The sequence below is a fragment of the Hippopotamus amphibius genome, chromosome 3, assembly GCF_030028045.1.
Source record: "Hippopotamus amphibius kiboko isolate mHipAmp2 chromosome 3, mHipAmp2.hap2, whole genome shotgun sequence".
NCBI lineage: Eukaryota > Metazoa > Chordata > Mammalia > Artiodactyla > Hippopotamidae > Hippopotamus > Hippopotamus amphibius.
In genome coordinates, this window is record NC_080188.1 from 20,723,190 (window position 1) to 20,738,831 (window position 15,642).

Genomic DNA, 15,642 nt, shown 5'->3' on the forward strand with positions numbered 1-15,642 from the left:
GCCTGACTGTACCGCTAATCAGCTCATTGTCGGGCTTCCATGTTCTCAGGCTTCAGTTTTCTACACTGTAAGATGAGAAGAGTGAACAAGTTGCCTTCCAACTGGAAAAACCAATAATCCCCAAATAAGCTATAAAAAAAGCATTTAAAAAATTTGGTTATTTATTTATTGGCTGTGTTGGTTCCTCGATGCTGCACACAGGCTTTCTTTAGTTGTGGCGAGCAGGGGCTACTCTTCATTGTGATGCATGGGCTCCTCATTGTGGCGACTTCTCTTGTTTGTGGAGCACGGGCTCTAGGCTCAGGCTCAATAGTTGTGGCTCATGGGCTTAGCTGCTCCAAGGCATGTGGGATCCTCCCGGACCAGGGGTTGAGCCCATGTCCCCTGAACTGGCAGGTGGATTCACAACCACTGCGCCACCTAGTAAGTTCCAAAAAAGCACTTTTTAAGAAGGTTAGATTCATGGTTAAAATTTAGTACATTTGTGAAAGGGGCACCATCATGGCTCTCAATGGGCCAAAAGGCACTGATTTTTGTGTCTCCTCTGGGTGTTACCTCTTGGTGGAAGCATTTGGGACTGCAGTGAAAGTTACCAAGAACAGGCAATTCTTAGCACAAAACCAGAGTATCCTGTCTGTTGTAACCACTGTAGCAACATTTTCAAATATCAATACCTAGTGGTGTCAAAGTCAAATAGAGGCTGAATTCAAGACTAATTATTGAACTGTTTCCAAGAATCTTTTGTTACTGGTTTGTAGAAATCTATCAAGCATAGGTTCTTCCGAATTTACTCTAATCTTGGATTGCGTGAATGGTGACAGAGTTTGGCAAACTTTTTGGTGAAGGGCCAAATAGTAAAAATCATTTGCTTTGTGAGCTATAGGTTCTCTGTCGTCATGTCTCAGCTCTGCTGTCATAGCATAACAGCAGCAGTAAGCAATTTGTAAATATTGTTTACAATATGTGACTATGTAAATTACTGGTTGTGTTCCAGTAAAACTTGTTTGCAGAAACAGGCCATGGGCCAGATTTGACTGATGGCTCATAGCTCGCTGACCCCTGAATTATACTAAACCCCTGCCCTAAGTTTCTCTTTGCCATGTGTCCTGATAAATTACCTGATGGTCTCTCCTCTAATTCCTGAATGTAAGAATAAATGCTTCCATTCTACAACCCTGTACCTTCAATAATTCCTTTATGAATAACCTAGTTGGCAAATGCTGCAATTCTACCATGTCACCCTAATGCCAACCCTATTTTAGTTTTACAAGTTGCCTTCCTTATTTCTTTTCATTCTGAACTGATATTTCCTGAAGACTAACAGCTATGGTTGTTTCTCTTGCATTCCACTGCTTGCATTACCATGTTTACGTGATGTCAGCCTTTACCCCAAAACCATTTTGCTCGCATATATCTTTTCTGCCTAGGGAATTGTGGTCAGCCTTGTTTAAAATCTTCAGGGTATGATTGGGTAACCTCTTGCTGAACATAATCTTCCCTTTCTTAAGTGAAGCTCACCACACTTAAGAAGCCACGCTCCTCGAAGAGCAAGAGGGTCTGGAGGTAGAATTCGTCTTGGCAAATCATTTGCAAAGATAGATGTTGGTCTCTGAACTTAGTGCATCCCTGGAGAGACCCTTGCCTTAGCCAGGAGAATTGGGAACAAGCCTTGCTGTGTAGTAATACGTGGCTCCAAAATTAGGCAGTTCTCTCCCAGCCTCAGTCCAGCTCACATTTTTGTCCTTTTCCCAGTCTCCATCCTTTCTTTTCTCCCAACATTTCCAAATTCTAAAACTTCACCTGCGATGGACAAACTTGTTATTGGCAAAGCTTTTCAAAACTTGGATGCACAAAGGCTCATAGATTATTGAGATTTACTACATGCTTTAAATTCGCTGCTTTTCCTATTCAGCAATTTAGTTGTAGCCCCGGATAAAGGTGATTTGTGTGATCCATTTTGCTTTATGTCTCACTTGACATTCTGCCTTTTTCGTGACAGGTTGCTGAATGCTATAAAGCCAGGACTTGTTAAAAAGATCAATAGATTGCCTACCCCCATTGCAGGATTGGTGAGTATCCAGAACTGAGATTTATCTTCCAGTATTCCTTTGCTCTAACCTAAGGGTCATGACAGTACCATTTATTACAGTTCTCTCCTGTAGTATATATTCCACATGAATGAGAAGGCATTGAAGCCATTAGACTGAGAGGTCACTTAAAAATAAAAGATTGCAGTTATGCCTCTAAGTGGCATCTTAATCTCTGTTTATATTTTTCCCATGAGCGATGAGGATGACATTCATTCTTAAAGAGGTAAATTTGTTTTGGGGTGAGAGGCTGGTAATTAGGTTGACCCCAGGAGAGGAATGCGATTGTAATTATGGTTTTCTTGTTTCAGTGCTTCTCTGCATTCCTCTGGAATGAAGGGGTGAAGAGGTAGAGAGAAAGAGAATTTCATGTTGAACAAGCAGCACTTTCATGATAAATTGCTGTTTTCAGTCTTAAAAATCTCCTTGCATTTAAGTACCACATTTGTGGTACCAAATTTCTAAAGACATAATGGACACTGAGGTGATTCTAATGTTGTCTGGAGAATTGTTTAAGCAAATCTCTGGCTGTTCTGGACCTACCCATCTAAAACCAACAAAACTCAGATGTTCACATGTAGTCAGATGTAGGATTTTTTTTCAGGCATCGATATGTTTCATAGTTCTTGGCAACTAATTTTAATTGCTTAATTGATGTTACCTTTTGGTAATAAGAAGAAAAAGGTGGACGATCAAAAAGACAGACAAATCTGAGTTCTGGAAGGAACACTGTGCATGTATATGAGCTCACATACCAGCTGCCCGCCCACCCCGCACACATGAGCACATGTACGGACGTGCGTGTGCACCAAAAGCGCAAAAGCTGAGGATGTATGTGAGCGCGCTGTTTCCATTGTGACTGCCTTCTGTGCATATAGTCTTCCAGGAAACAAGTAGAAAAATGTCAAGAATGTAGGCAGGCTCCTACTTAGACCTTTAATGATTTGTTAAAATGTTTCACAGTCATATCATGACTAATTGAAATTTGATGCAACAACAACAAAAAAATTACATTGAGAACTGTGAGGGTCATGTAATTAGGTACATGGTTTCAGCAAGTTGAATAAAACGGATTTTTTTTTTTAATTGTAAGAATTGCTATTTCTGAGGATGTATTTTAGGTATCATACTGGTTGGTAATGCATTGGTGATTAGTCGTTAAAAGTCTTTCTAATTTTATTTGTCAGAATCATGTAGCTGTGTAAGTTAATACATAGATAGTTAAATTTAGCAGAAATGGATTTGAATAATTTTATTAAAAAATCTATATATGTATATTATATATTATATATGTGGTTGTGTATATATATTGGTTATTTTAAAACTTTTTATTAAATCCATCTCTTCCAAATGTTAAGGCCATGGCTTTAATGATGCTGACAGATAGCTCTTTGGCCCTAAGCCTGTGGTGTCTCCAGGCCTTGGAGGTCTGGGATTTAATGTTATAGGAGCAAAACCTGTAGCATGAAGTCAAGGAAGGCTTCAGTGAAATCCACGTGAACAGAAGCAAGCAGCTGTCAGGCCAGAAGCTAAGGAGAAAAGGGTTTTTGAAACATTAATTTAAAATGTGAATCGTAAATAATTTTAGCAAAATTAAGGGTTTGAGACACGTGAATTAACTTTATGTTGGATTCTTATAGCAGATCAAGTGTTGTTCTTTACCTACTGCCTCTACTTTAGGACAGGCAGGCAATGTGATTCAGGAAAACCAGGGGATCTCTGTTGCTTTACTCCTGTATGTATCCTTGACTTTTCTTTCTTCGCATTCCTTCTTCATTTGAATTTCCTTTCCATTTTGTCCTTTTCACCATTCCTCCTTTTCCTTACTCTTTTCCAACGAATAGTTCCCCACATACCCTCATCCTATATCACTTATATTTTCTTTACTGATTTATTATTGTGATATTGTGATTTATAATAAGCAATATATATTTGGGCTTTGCTTCTGGCAGAGAGCACCTAAAACCCTTGGAATTTCCTAAGCGATAAGAGCAACAGGAGCATCTTTTGTTATAGTATTTGGTCTTTTGTCATCAGTTCCGGAATAGCCCCAGTTCTGTAAAGGTGAAGGGGTATCTTGTTCTTTATAACAAGTTCCTTTCAGCCCCACCTGAACTGGTAACTTTTGGAAAGTCCCAAGGATAGGGGCTGGTTGCCAGGGGAACGAACCTCGTGATTAGAGGGTTGGAACTTTCATTCCCAACCCACTGACATCCCGGTAGGGGAGAGGGGCTGGAGGTTGAATCAGTCACCCATGGTCAGTGATTTAATCAATCATGCCTATGTAATGAAGCTTCCATAAAAACCCAAAAGGACATGGTTTGGAGAGCTTTCGGGTTGGTAAACACATAGATATTCCAGGAGAGTGGTGCACCCAGAGAGCATGGAAGCTCTGTGCCCCTTTCCATACACCCTGCCCTGTATCCTTCTTCATCTGGCTGTTCATCTGGGTCCTTTATAATATGCTTTATAAGAAACTAATAAACATAGGTAAATGTTTCTCTGTGTTCAGTGAGCCACTCTAACAAATTAATCAAACCCAAGAAGGGGGTCTTGGGAGCCTCTGATTTACAGCTAGTTGGTTAGAAGCACAGCTGACAACCTGGACTTGAGACTGACATCTGAAGTGGGGGCAGTCTCAATGGGACGGAGCCCTTGACCTGGGCCATCTGACACTATCTCCAGGTAAATAGTGTCAGAATTGAGTTAATTGCTTGGTGATGTTGAAAAAAAAAAGCACACAACGGAGTTATCTTTAGTCCAAAAAAATACTTATCTGTGTATAGTTAATTACTGCTCTTGCACTCATGATTCCTGAATCTGCAAATCTGGTCAAACCCTTTTTTCCTCTCCTCCAATTACCTTCAGATCAACATTTCCCAAAACCAGTGCACTAGTTGGGGTCCCAGCAAGAAACAGAACTGCCACTTTCTGTGGCCTTCCCCCATCCTTTTAAAGTTCTTCCAAAGTTTACTCTTCAAATCTATTGTCTGCTTCCTTTCTACATTCACATTCTTGTCTGTCTTCATGACCTCAACTCTTCATAGCATTGCCCCAAGTCATCACTTCTCACCGAGTTTTTTCTCCTGAACTCCAGGCCTCTTGTTCTGTGTCTTGGACAGTTCCATCTGGATGTCCTACCAGCACCTCGAACTGAGCATATTCAAATTAGACTTAAGTGACTGCTCCCGCCCACCAATGTCAGTAAAGGAATCATGAACATGTATTTGCCCTAGCTGAGCTGTCAGAGAATATGGAGACTTTCTTCAGTCTGTCTTCTTGTCTGCATTTCCTTGGCGACTAAATGAGGCATTGAGCAGGTCTTCCTCATCTCTTGCCTGGATTATTACAGTCAACTCATAGGTCCTCAAATGTTACTCAGTGTTATGTATGAAGCCTTTTCTCATGACACTTCTTATGAATATGACACTCTCTCTCTGTTCTTCTTGACTAAACCCTATGTATGTATCAAGACCCAATGCAAAATCACCTCCTTTGTGAAGCCTTTAGTGTTTATGGTCCATATGATCTTTTGTTATAGTTTACAGATAGCATCTCCTGGTTTATGAGAAAATGAGTTAATATATTAGAGACATAAAAGACAGCTGAGTTGAAATATGATTTGGGGAGTAAGATTTTTGAATAACTATTGTTCACAGTTTGAAATTCAAGGTGTGTAAATGACTTAGAAGTCATATGTAAGCATTGCAGCTTTAAGATCACACGTATAGTAAAAGCTGAGATGGGTCCAAAGCCCATGCTCACACTTACCAATGCCTGTAAGGGGTGCAAGATTCAGGTGTCCTAGTGATGCACTAGAAAGTCACAGCACCACCTAGATGGAGTGTCTGCCAAAATAGCCTAAATCCAATTCTGAGGAAAAAATCAGACAAGTCCAAATTGAGGGACATTCCATAAAACAGCTGGCCTGCATTCCTTAATTCTGTCCATGTCATTAAAGACACATCCCCATCCCCTACAACTGTTGCAAATAGGTGGCTAAGGAGATGTGACAGCCAAATGCCATGTGAGATTCTTGATTGAGAAAGAGCAACTATCATAGACGTTATTGAGACGTTATTGAGAAATTTGAGTGTTGATTGAATATAAGATAATAGTGTTTTCTCAGTGTTCAGTTTCTTTCACGTGGTAACTATCTTGTCTAAGATAGTTGTGGATATCGGGGAATATTCTTGATGTTAGGTGTACATAAGCTGAGGTCTTTAGACATGAAGTGTCACAACATGTACAACTAATCCTCAAAATGTTCAGCAAAAAGAAGTTTGTGCATATAATGTATAATTGTATATACACATGTAGAGACAGAGAGAGGGAGGAGGAAGAGAGAGAGGGATGGAGGGAGCAAGGGAAAGAGGAGGGGAGGGAGGGAGGAAGGAAGGAAGGTAAGGAAGGGAGTGGGGAGGGAGGGAGAGAGGGAAATACGGCAAAATTTTGGATCTAAATAAAGGATATACAGTTGTCATGGTACTATTCTTGCAACTTTTTGGTAGGCTTGAAAATTTACAATATAAAATGCTGGGGATTAAAACATTAATTAATTCTCATCTTTTTTAAGACGGTAGGGGGGACCTCAAACAAGCAGTAGATTTGAAGGTGGCAGAGACCATCTTGCATGTGTAGAGATGCAGCCTCTTGCGTGAGTGTATTCTTCACATGACATTTCTTCCATCCATATTTGTGACACTCAGGAAAGAACAGACAGCATTCCTCAAGTGCATCTACAGACTTCTAGGTTGATTTGCACTTTGTCGGGGGGTTGACAGGTCACTGACTGTCTATTGATCAAGCAGCCATCAGTAGCAGAGGCTACAGAGATCTAAGAAGTATGGCCAGACGGTTTTCCATGCCTGAAACCCATGCCTGTGTGTCTTAATGGCCTGGCGTTGAGAAGAATCCATTAAGATGGCCCGGCTGCTTGACTTGAAGATAAATAGAAAAGTGTGTTTTCACATAGCAATCCAAATTATAAACACGTGTAGATTTACAAAGGCATGAATAGGTGTATTTTAGCCCCTGAGTTGAGCTGTGCTTACAAAGAATTCAGGGGTGAAGGTGTTAAAACAAAGTAGTTGAAAATCATTTCCTGGCAAGAATGCAAAGACCCTGGATCCAGGTCTGTGTTTCTTCTGTAACAATTGCTGACATATGCAGCCGCATGGTGACTGCCTGCAGATGCTTGCATTCTTTTTTAGGTGTTAGTGATACTGTTAGCTTTTGCCAGAGAGAAAGACCTCAAACTTAGGTCTTGGCATACCAAGAACTTTTAAAAACTCTGCCCTTTATTCAGCCAGTTCGACAGTATTGCATAATCAAGCCACGTCGTGAAACTCAATTTAATGGTCATTAGAGATCATGCTAAATTCTGTTTCATCCCAGAAACATCAGACTCTGTGCAAGAGACACAAATGTATGAAATCCTTGCTACAATAGGAGTTTGGGGATTCAGTCTTTTCTCATCCGGATTTTAATTGTAGCAGCCATTGTGTGTGTGTGTGTGTGTGTGTGTGTGTGTGTGTGTGTATATGCACGTGTGAAGTATAATTGGAAATAGATATTTGGGGATTCTGCCCTTGGGTGCTGAACCTTCCTAGGACTGTCATGAAATATTTGGTTGATCTTGCATGTGAATCCATGAGGATGAAAGTGATCTGAGAAAAAAAGAATTTTACATCAGGAAGGATATCTTAGATACATTTGTTTTACAGATGAGGACACGTGGGTCCACAGAGGGGAAGATCACACAAGCAGTCAACGCTGAGTTGAATCCAAAACACAGGCCACCCTTCTTCTTGGTTGTATTACTCACAGGTGTTCCTGGTTGAAAATGGAACACGTGTAAATGACAATTATTTTACCTCTTGTGAGAAAGAGGGAAAAGCAAAGACTCACTTTTTCAGTTCATCTCTTTTCTTTTTCTTCGTTTTGGCCAATACCTTCAAAATATCTTTCCAAGCTCTGTGAAAGGGCTCACTTCACCTGATGCATGCTGGAACTCTGCACTAACTGAAGTTCAATAGACTATGGCAGGAATGTAACTGGTAGAATTTTCCTACCATGTAGTTACTCTAACCCATGTAAAAATGTATTCTTTAGGATAAAAGGTGTATTTTTGTTTAACAAAAGATAAAGATTTCAAATATGCTTAGAGCTGAGCTTTCTGAAATGGATAAAAATGTAAGTTCCTGTAAATGCTGTGGACTTTAGGAAGCTTTCAGAAGGTATCTACTTTATTTTATGAAACTGATACCAGAACAGTTGATGTTTCAGTGTTTGAGGGAGGTCAGAGAAGGAGAAATGATGAAAAGGCAGTGGAGATTTCCACATTATAAGAATATTAAAAATATTGTTTTGGACAAAGGTAGACACATGAAGCTGTTGAAAACTGAGTAGAATGAGTGAAAAGCCTTTACACAAACTTCGTAATTTTAGGAAGATGACAACACAGTAAATTTGAGTCCCGGGTGTTTTGGGTGTCTACCTGCCAAGAAGTGGTTTCCTGCAAATCCTAACTGGAGATTAGCTCTTGTCTGTCTCAGCTCACCCTTACCAATGTCTTATATTTTAGGTTTATATTTTACAACTTTGTTTAGAAATTCTAGAGCGTTTACCTTCCCTTCAACAGTTTATCTTATAGGTTCCCCCAGAAAAAGCTGGTCAGAGTTCTGTTCTCTGCCTCTGTTTCTCTTCCTGATTGTCTCAGGCCAGGAGGGAGGCAGAGCAGGCAAAGAGGAAGGCCAGAGGTGTAAGACACGATAATGACACCATAGTATATTAATACCTACTTGTGTATCAGGTGCAGTGCGTGATTATCCTTCTTAATCTTTACAATCGCCCTGCGATGCAGTTATTGCTGTACTTTTACTATATCTCAGGAAATAAGGGAGCAAAGAAGTAAGTTACCATCCAATAAATGAGGCAATATGGAGATTTGGACCCCGATTTGCCCAACTCCAGGCTCTGTGCCTTCTCTACTGTGTTACACTATCTCCATTAGGCCTTACAGTAGCTCATTGAACCTCAACACTCCCAAACATTTGTTTGGAGGGTAAGCCTCTAAGGAGATCTTATATGTTTTTAGAAGACAACCTCTCATCCTTCTCATGTAAAATCTATTCATTTCACCAAATTGAGGCAGTGGCCTATTTTAAAAGGCACTGTAAATGTAACATTTCTGCTATCACCCCTATAAAAGCAATCTCCATGTGGCCACATCTCAAGCATCACAGTCAATGAAGCCCCAGTTCAACAATGGATGCTAATAGGGGAGCATTAGACATCTTTCCTGAAGTCTTTCCAAAAAATGTCATAGCGTGATTCCATTCATAAAACTTCCTAAAATGCCCTTCTCCCTCTCTCCTCTCTCTGCCATTCTGTCTTGATATGCACAGAAGCACCCCCCACACCACCCATCTTATCCTTTCCAGGTCTCCTGCAAATCTCTCTCCACCCCAACTTCCTACAATTATCCAGACTCACACTGTACTAGCTCGTCTCTCTTGCTTCTTACCCCTTTCTCTGCCACTAGTAACCCTTAGCCTTTTCAGGTGCAAATAAATCCAGCTAGACTTAGCTCCTTTTAGTGCTTCCCGCGCCCCCATCATGATTCTGATTCTGGACAACAAAGACTTGGGAAGAGGCAGACACAATTCTCCTTCATAGGCAGGCGGGGAGGAGAGACTTGGAATACACCCCCCCAGTGTGTTTTTCCTGCCACACATTGCTCTTTGAGGCAGTTGCATGGTGCGATCAGGGGAGGTGGCTCTCTGGAGGTGGTCTCGCTCTTCCTTGGGGGCCAAGTGGAAACTGGTGTTTGAGTGATGTTCTGTGCAAAGGAGGTACATTTCACTGAGAGAAATGAATAGACCTTGTGAAGAATCTCAGCCAAAACTGAATTTCGTGACACACGTTCCTTTATCCTCATCCCTGGCACGGTGAGAGAAACCTCAGTTGTTTTGTGTTTCCACACCACACACAGAAGGAACGCTCAATTTGCTACTCTCGAGTTTGGTGCCAAAACTGAACCCGAGCGGGGATGGTCGTTAGCCTTTTAGTAGGTTTAGACATAGAAGAGCACAAACTGGAGGGTAAAACAACAAAACCCACCCGGTCTTTGGTGTATTTGATCCTGCATTCATTTGAATGGTGGACTGTGAACCTGCCGGAGCGGGGTTGGGTTACTTTGTTTGATGCCTCCCAAGTCACTATGGCTTGTATGCTGCCAGGTGTAATAGCTTCCACGGGTACCTTCTAAAAGTGCAGATTGGCTCAGGTCCCTTATCTTGACAGATAACCTTACATAGCTGCCCACTGCATAAAAGAAATAAAATGCAAACAGCTCAGAAAGGCATTTAAAGCCTTCCTCGAGCTAAGGGAATGTTCTAGGTATATCTCCCACTGCATATTATCACTCTTAGGAATCAGGACTGCAGTTAATTTAGGACCTAAACCTAAAGATGTGGCACAGCGTGAATACCCATATGAAAGTGTGTCAGTTGGTGAGAGCCGTTCTCCACAGTGAGCTGGACCAGGGTGAAGGGGGATGCTGGCAGCCACTGGAACAGGCTGGCTTTCGGTTGTCTGCTGTGTGCTCGGATCAGACCAATAACTTAGTTCCTTTATCCATGTTTTTTGAGCACTTGGGAAGACTCAATAAGAGTTTTTTTTGTGTGTCCTTTCCACCTATCCTGTGTTTATTATCTGTTTTCTGATTTTCTTATTTGGTGAGTATATTAGTTATCCATTGCTGTGTGACTAAGTACCTCCAAATTTAGTGACCTAAAACGTTTACCATCCCAGAGTTCCTGTGGGTTGAGAATCTGGGCTTGGCTGAGTTGGGTTAGAGTTTCAGGATATCTCCCAAGGCTGCCATCAGATATTGGCTGGTTTCATTTTAAGAATTGACTAGGGAAGGGTCTGGTTCTAAGCTCACTCAGGTGGATGTCGACAAGATTTGGTTTGTTGCAGGTGTTGGCCAAAGCCATCCTCAGTTCTTTGCCATGTGGGCCTCTTTACACAGAACAGCTCACAGTGTGGCAGCTTGCTTCATGAGAGTAAGCGCGCAGAAAGAGAGAGGGAGGGAGAGAGAACAAACAAGATGGACATCACAGTCATTTGTAACCTAATCTCAGACGTGACGTTTCCTGACCTCTGCCATATTATGTTAGTCAAAAGCAAGTCACCAGGTCTAGCCCACACTCAAGGGGAGGAGATCACGCAAGGGCCTGTGTACAGGAGGAAGGAATCACTGGGAGCTGTTTAAAATCTGCCTCCACAGTGAATGAAACCATTGTCTTAATCTGCTGAGAAAGCAGGGCATGGATTTCTTATTCTCCTGAAAATGCGTCCTTTACAGTTATAGTACGTTAACAATAATACAGTTTTCCTCGGACCGCCTCCCTTGCATGACATCCAAGGTCTGTTTCCCAGTTTTCTTCTGCACGTGTACACTAAAAAGAGATGGTATGTTCTCTCTTGCCTTCCAAGTGAAAATCCACTGTGACTCAAGACGTAACTCCTGCTTTCCTCCCCTTCTGAGAGGCAAATGTACAAATAAGGTCTCATGAAGGTGTACTGTGAAATGTTAATGAAATAGGATATGCAAGGAAGACGTTTCCATTTGAGAGTAAGAACTTTGGAAGCTGTGGAATCTGAACAGGCATCTACATTTAGTGAAGACAACTGGGGTTGGGGAAGAACAGTCTAGCCTCAGGGGATGGGATGAGAAAGGCTTTGAGCCACAGGAACCTGGGTCTTGTCTGGGAGTGGCTGTTATTTGTATGTGGTTGCAGGTGGAGCCCAGGGTCCCTGAAAGAAATCAATCCTGTGGAAAGTGGACCAAAGTTAGGTTAAGACCAGAAAGGCTATCTAGTGGTGTTTGGACTCATTTTATATGCAGTAAGAGCCACTGCAAACAAAGGAGTCTTGTGTTCCAGATAACTCTGTTGGCTGTGTAGAAAGTAGATTATGGGAAAGGACCAGTAACAAATGTCAATTAGGAGACAAGTGGTCCAAATGAGAGATAATGTCTACTGCTTAACCTTAGTAGAAGCAGTGAGAGTGGAGATGAGGACACAGGACTTATGCTTCTCTGTCTTTCACTGAAAGTAATATGCCATCGATGATAAGGCACACCATTTTTAAAAAGTATAACTAATTTTTTAAAAGCTGTCAATTAAATTATGACACAATGTTAATATACCAGCAATGGAAACATGCATCATTATTTTAGGGGTAAAAATTGTACAACTTGGAACTGATGAGATATGATAAATAATCTTAGGAAGATGACATCTACATTTTGGATTTGAGCGACTTGGCGTATAGTGATGCCATTAATAGGGATCATGGGAGCAAGGGATGAGAAATGGGTTCCAAAAGCAAAGATGAATTCTCTTTTGGACGTATTGAGTTGGCTACCTTTAAGAGATATTCATGTGCAGATGTCTGGCAGACAATTGGAAAATGTTGGTTTGGAATTCATGGAAAAAGTTATAAAAAATTGGACTAGGTTAATGAATGGCTGATTTTAAAGTTAAATCCTTATGCTTAAGTATACATGAAGACAAATTATTTCTTTTTCTATACACACAAACTTTGAAGCTTTTTTCCCCTGCAAATTATAGTCTGATCTTTGGAGTGTTTGTTTGTTTCATTGGCAGAGACTGGAGTGGGGTGGGGAGGGAGGGAGGGGTGATGGAAAGAGTTTGAGACCACAGGGGAAGCCATTAGCAATTGCACTTAGATATGAAAATCATGAGAGAGAGTGACTTAGCAAGATCTTCATATAATTGACAACTTATTGAGATATAATACCTAACCAACCTCATACCCTCTAGCCTCTCTTATACCCCTTGATTCTTCCCTCAGGGCTAGGTAAGCATATTAATTTGCTGTCATAACAAAGTATCACAGACTGGATGCCTTAAAGGACAGAAATTTATTTTCTTACAATTCTGGAGGCTAGAAGTCTGAAATCAAGGAAGTGGCAGGGTTGGTGTCTTCTGAAGTCTCTCTCCTTGGCTTGCAGACGGCCACCTTCTCCCCGGGTCTTCACATGGTCTTCCCTCTGCATGTGTGTTTGTTTCCTAATCTCCTTTTCTTATAAGGACACCAAACATAGTGGATTACGGCCTGCTCTAAATGACCCCATTTAACATAATCACTTATTAAAGACCCTACCTCCACATACAGTCACAGTTCTGAGTTACTGGGGCTTCTGACTTCAACATATGACTCTGGGGAGGGAAACAGTTGAGCCCATAACAGTGGGTCAGCCAGCCAAGGACTGCTATTCTTATTCACATGTGTTAGGAGTGCCTAGACGTGCGAGCTGAAGTCTAATATCCTCTTTATGCACCACAAATTATTTTTCCAAGCTTGTTTCCATAATTATTTTATGTATCTGCAGAGGTGGAAGGTTATATATAGCAGTGCTGTAAAACTTTTTTTTTCTGTTTTCTCCCCCCTTCCTGTCCCTGAAAAAAAAAGTACCATTCTTTGAAGAAAGAAACCACTTGTTCTGCCTTATCTTTCATTGAACAGCATTTAGCAGAGTTTGTGACATTACATCAGTTCCTTACTTTTTTTCCCCTGAGGAACAGACCTTCAATTAGGAACTGTGAGGAAAAAATATATAATAGCAGGAAATACATATTTCAGCCCAAGTCTTACTTTTGTTTTCATAGTCATAGCTTACCTAGTGAAGGAATTTCTGTGCAGCTAATTTTTAGCATATACTCCAAACCCAGGTTCATAGGGGTTCTGTGGTTTTACAACAGGAAAAAAACTTCACCAATATCTCGAAGCATTGTATGAAAGAGTGAGATTACACTAAGTTGAAACAACTTCTCTTAAAACGTGCCATCATCCGAGACTGTTTTGTAGAAAGTTTGCCTTGGCAAGCACTTCAAAGAACGTGCTAGACACCTCGTTTGTAATTAGCTGGCTTCCTGCTAGACTCTAAGGTCTACCCTTATCTCAAAGTAGATGCAAAAATTAGTTTCCCTCTCTGTCATTCTCTCCACAAGATAAAATATTGTATTTCTGAGTAAATGATTTGGTATTTAATTGATCTTTTCTAAAATTAACGGTATTCAATTTAAAGTTTTGATTTGACGTAAATATGTTCCCTATATATAATAAAAGGATGGTTGTTACGGTGTGATGGGAATGGTGTTCATCTCAGTGGTCTTCCTCCCCAAAACCCATTACCCCAGTCTAACCATGAGAAAAAATATCAGACAAACCCAAATGGAGGTGCAGAATACCTGACCAATACTTCTCAAAACTGTCAAGGAAAGTCTGAGAAATGAGGAAAGTCCAGAAGAAGCTTAAGAGAAGTGATGACTGTACTATGGTACCCTGAATGGATCTTGGGACAGAAAACGTACATTAGCAGGAAACTAATGAAACCCAAATAGAATCTGTAGTTTAGTTAGTGGTGGTGTACCAATGTTTGTTCATTAGTTGTGATAAATGGTACTAACCACTGGTTAGTAATATAAAATACAGCATACAAGTTATACTGGAACTCTCTGGACTATCTTTGCAATTTTCTGTAAATCTAAAAACTATTTTAAAATAAAAAGTTTACTTGAAAACTAGAATGATTGATGATAAACATAAAATAGAACATAATGCAAGGATGCTATAAAATAGGCAGGGAAACACAGACGTTATTAATAAATATTAAATGTCAGTCTACCATTTGATGTATTGGTATCCATAAATGGCAGGTTACCAGTGAGGCAGTGGGCATATCAAGCTAATAAACTTTTATAAATGATGAATTGGCTGTAAACACTGTGTTTTATAGCATTTGAAAATTCCAAACAGTAAATCCACACACGAGGTTTCTGCTCACATATTTCATGATCCCCGTTTTTAGAAGCTGCACAAAGAAATATTTCATGTCCTTTAGGGAGGCTTAATAAAAAAACAACAGGTGGGAAATGGGTTTTGCAGTAGCATGAACGGCCGTAACCATAAATACAAGTACCTCAGAATTATCCCAGCAGAGGATTGTAAACACATTAATCACCCAACAGTGCAGAAATTCCATCCTCAGGTGTCACCTCAGTTTCAGGCACAAAGATTAAATGCTTCCATTTAAATTCAAAAACCTTGAATGGCTATGATGAGCCTTCATTTTCACGGGGAATCATGGAGTGAGTTCACCGGTGTCCTTATCTATAAAATGGGATTGATAAATCTTGTCTCAGTATCGTGGGATTAAATGAGATAATATGTGTAAAATGCCTAGCATGGTGGATGGTACATCATCTCTTTTCAACAAATTGTACCTGAGCTTATTATTTGTTATATTCATGATTATTCCGATGGCCTTAAAATTTCGGAACTAGAAGCTATTTAGAGATTTTTTAAAAAATTTTATATTTTTATATTTTAATTTTATTGGAGTATAGTTGGAGTACAGTGTTGTGTAGTTTCAGGTATACAGCAAAGCGATTCAGTGATAGACATACATATATTCATCCTTTTTCAGATTCTTTTCTCATATAGGTTATCGCAGAAT

General features: G+C 40.4%; 1 protein-coding gene across 7 annotated transcripts in view; it reads left to right on the forward strand.

Annotated features, from left to right (window-relative positions):
* LIMCH1 (LIM and calponin homology domains 1) overlaps positions 1-15,642 on the forward strand; it is a 326,500-nt gene that overhangs the window by 157,624 nt on the left and 153,234 nt on the right. For all 7 annotated transcript variants that reach the window (XM_057726692.1, XM_057726685.1, XM_057726686.1 and 4 more), the window contains exon 3: positions 2,000-2,069. In XM_057726692.1, coding sequence (XP_057582675.1) covers positions 2,000-2,069 — 70 coding nt within the window. The remainder of the gene's footprint in view (positions 1-1,999; positions 2,070-15,642) is intronic.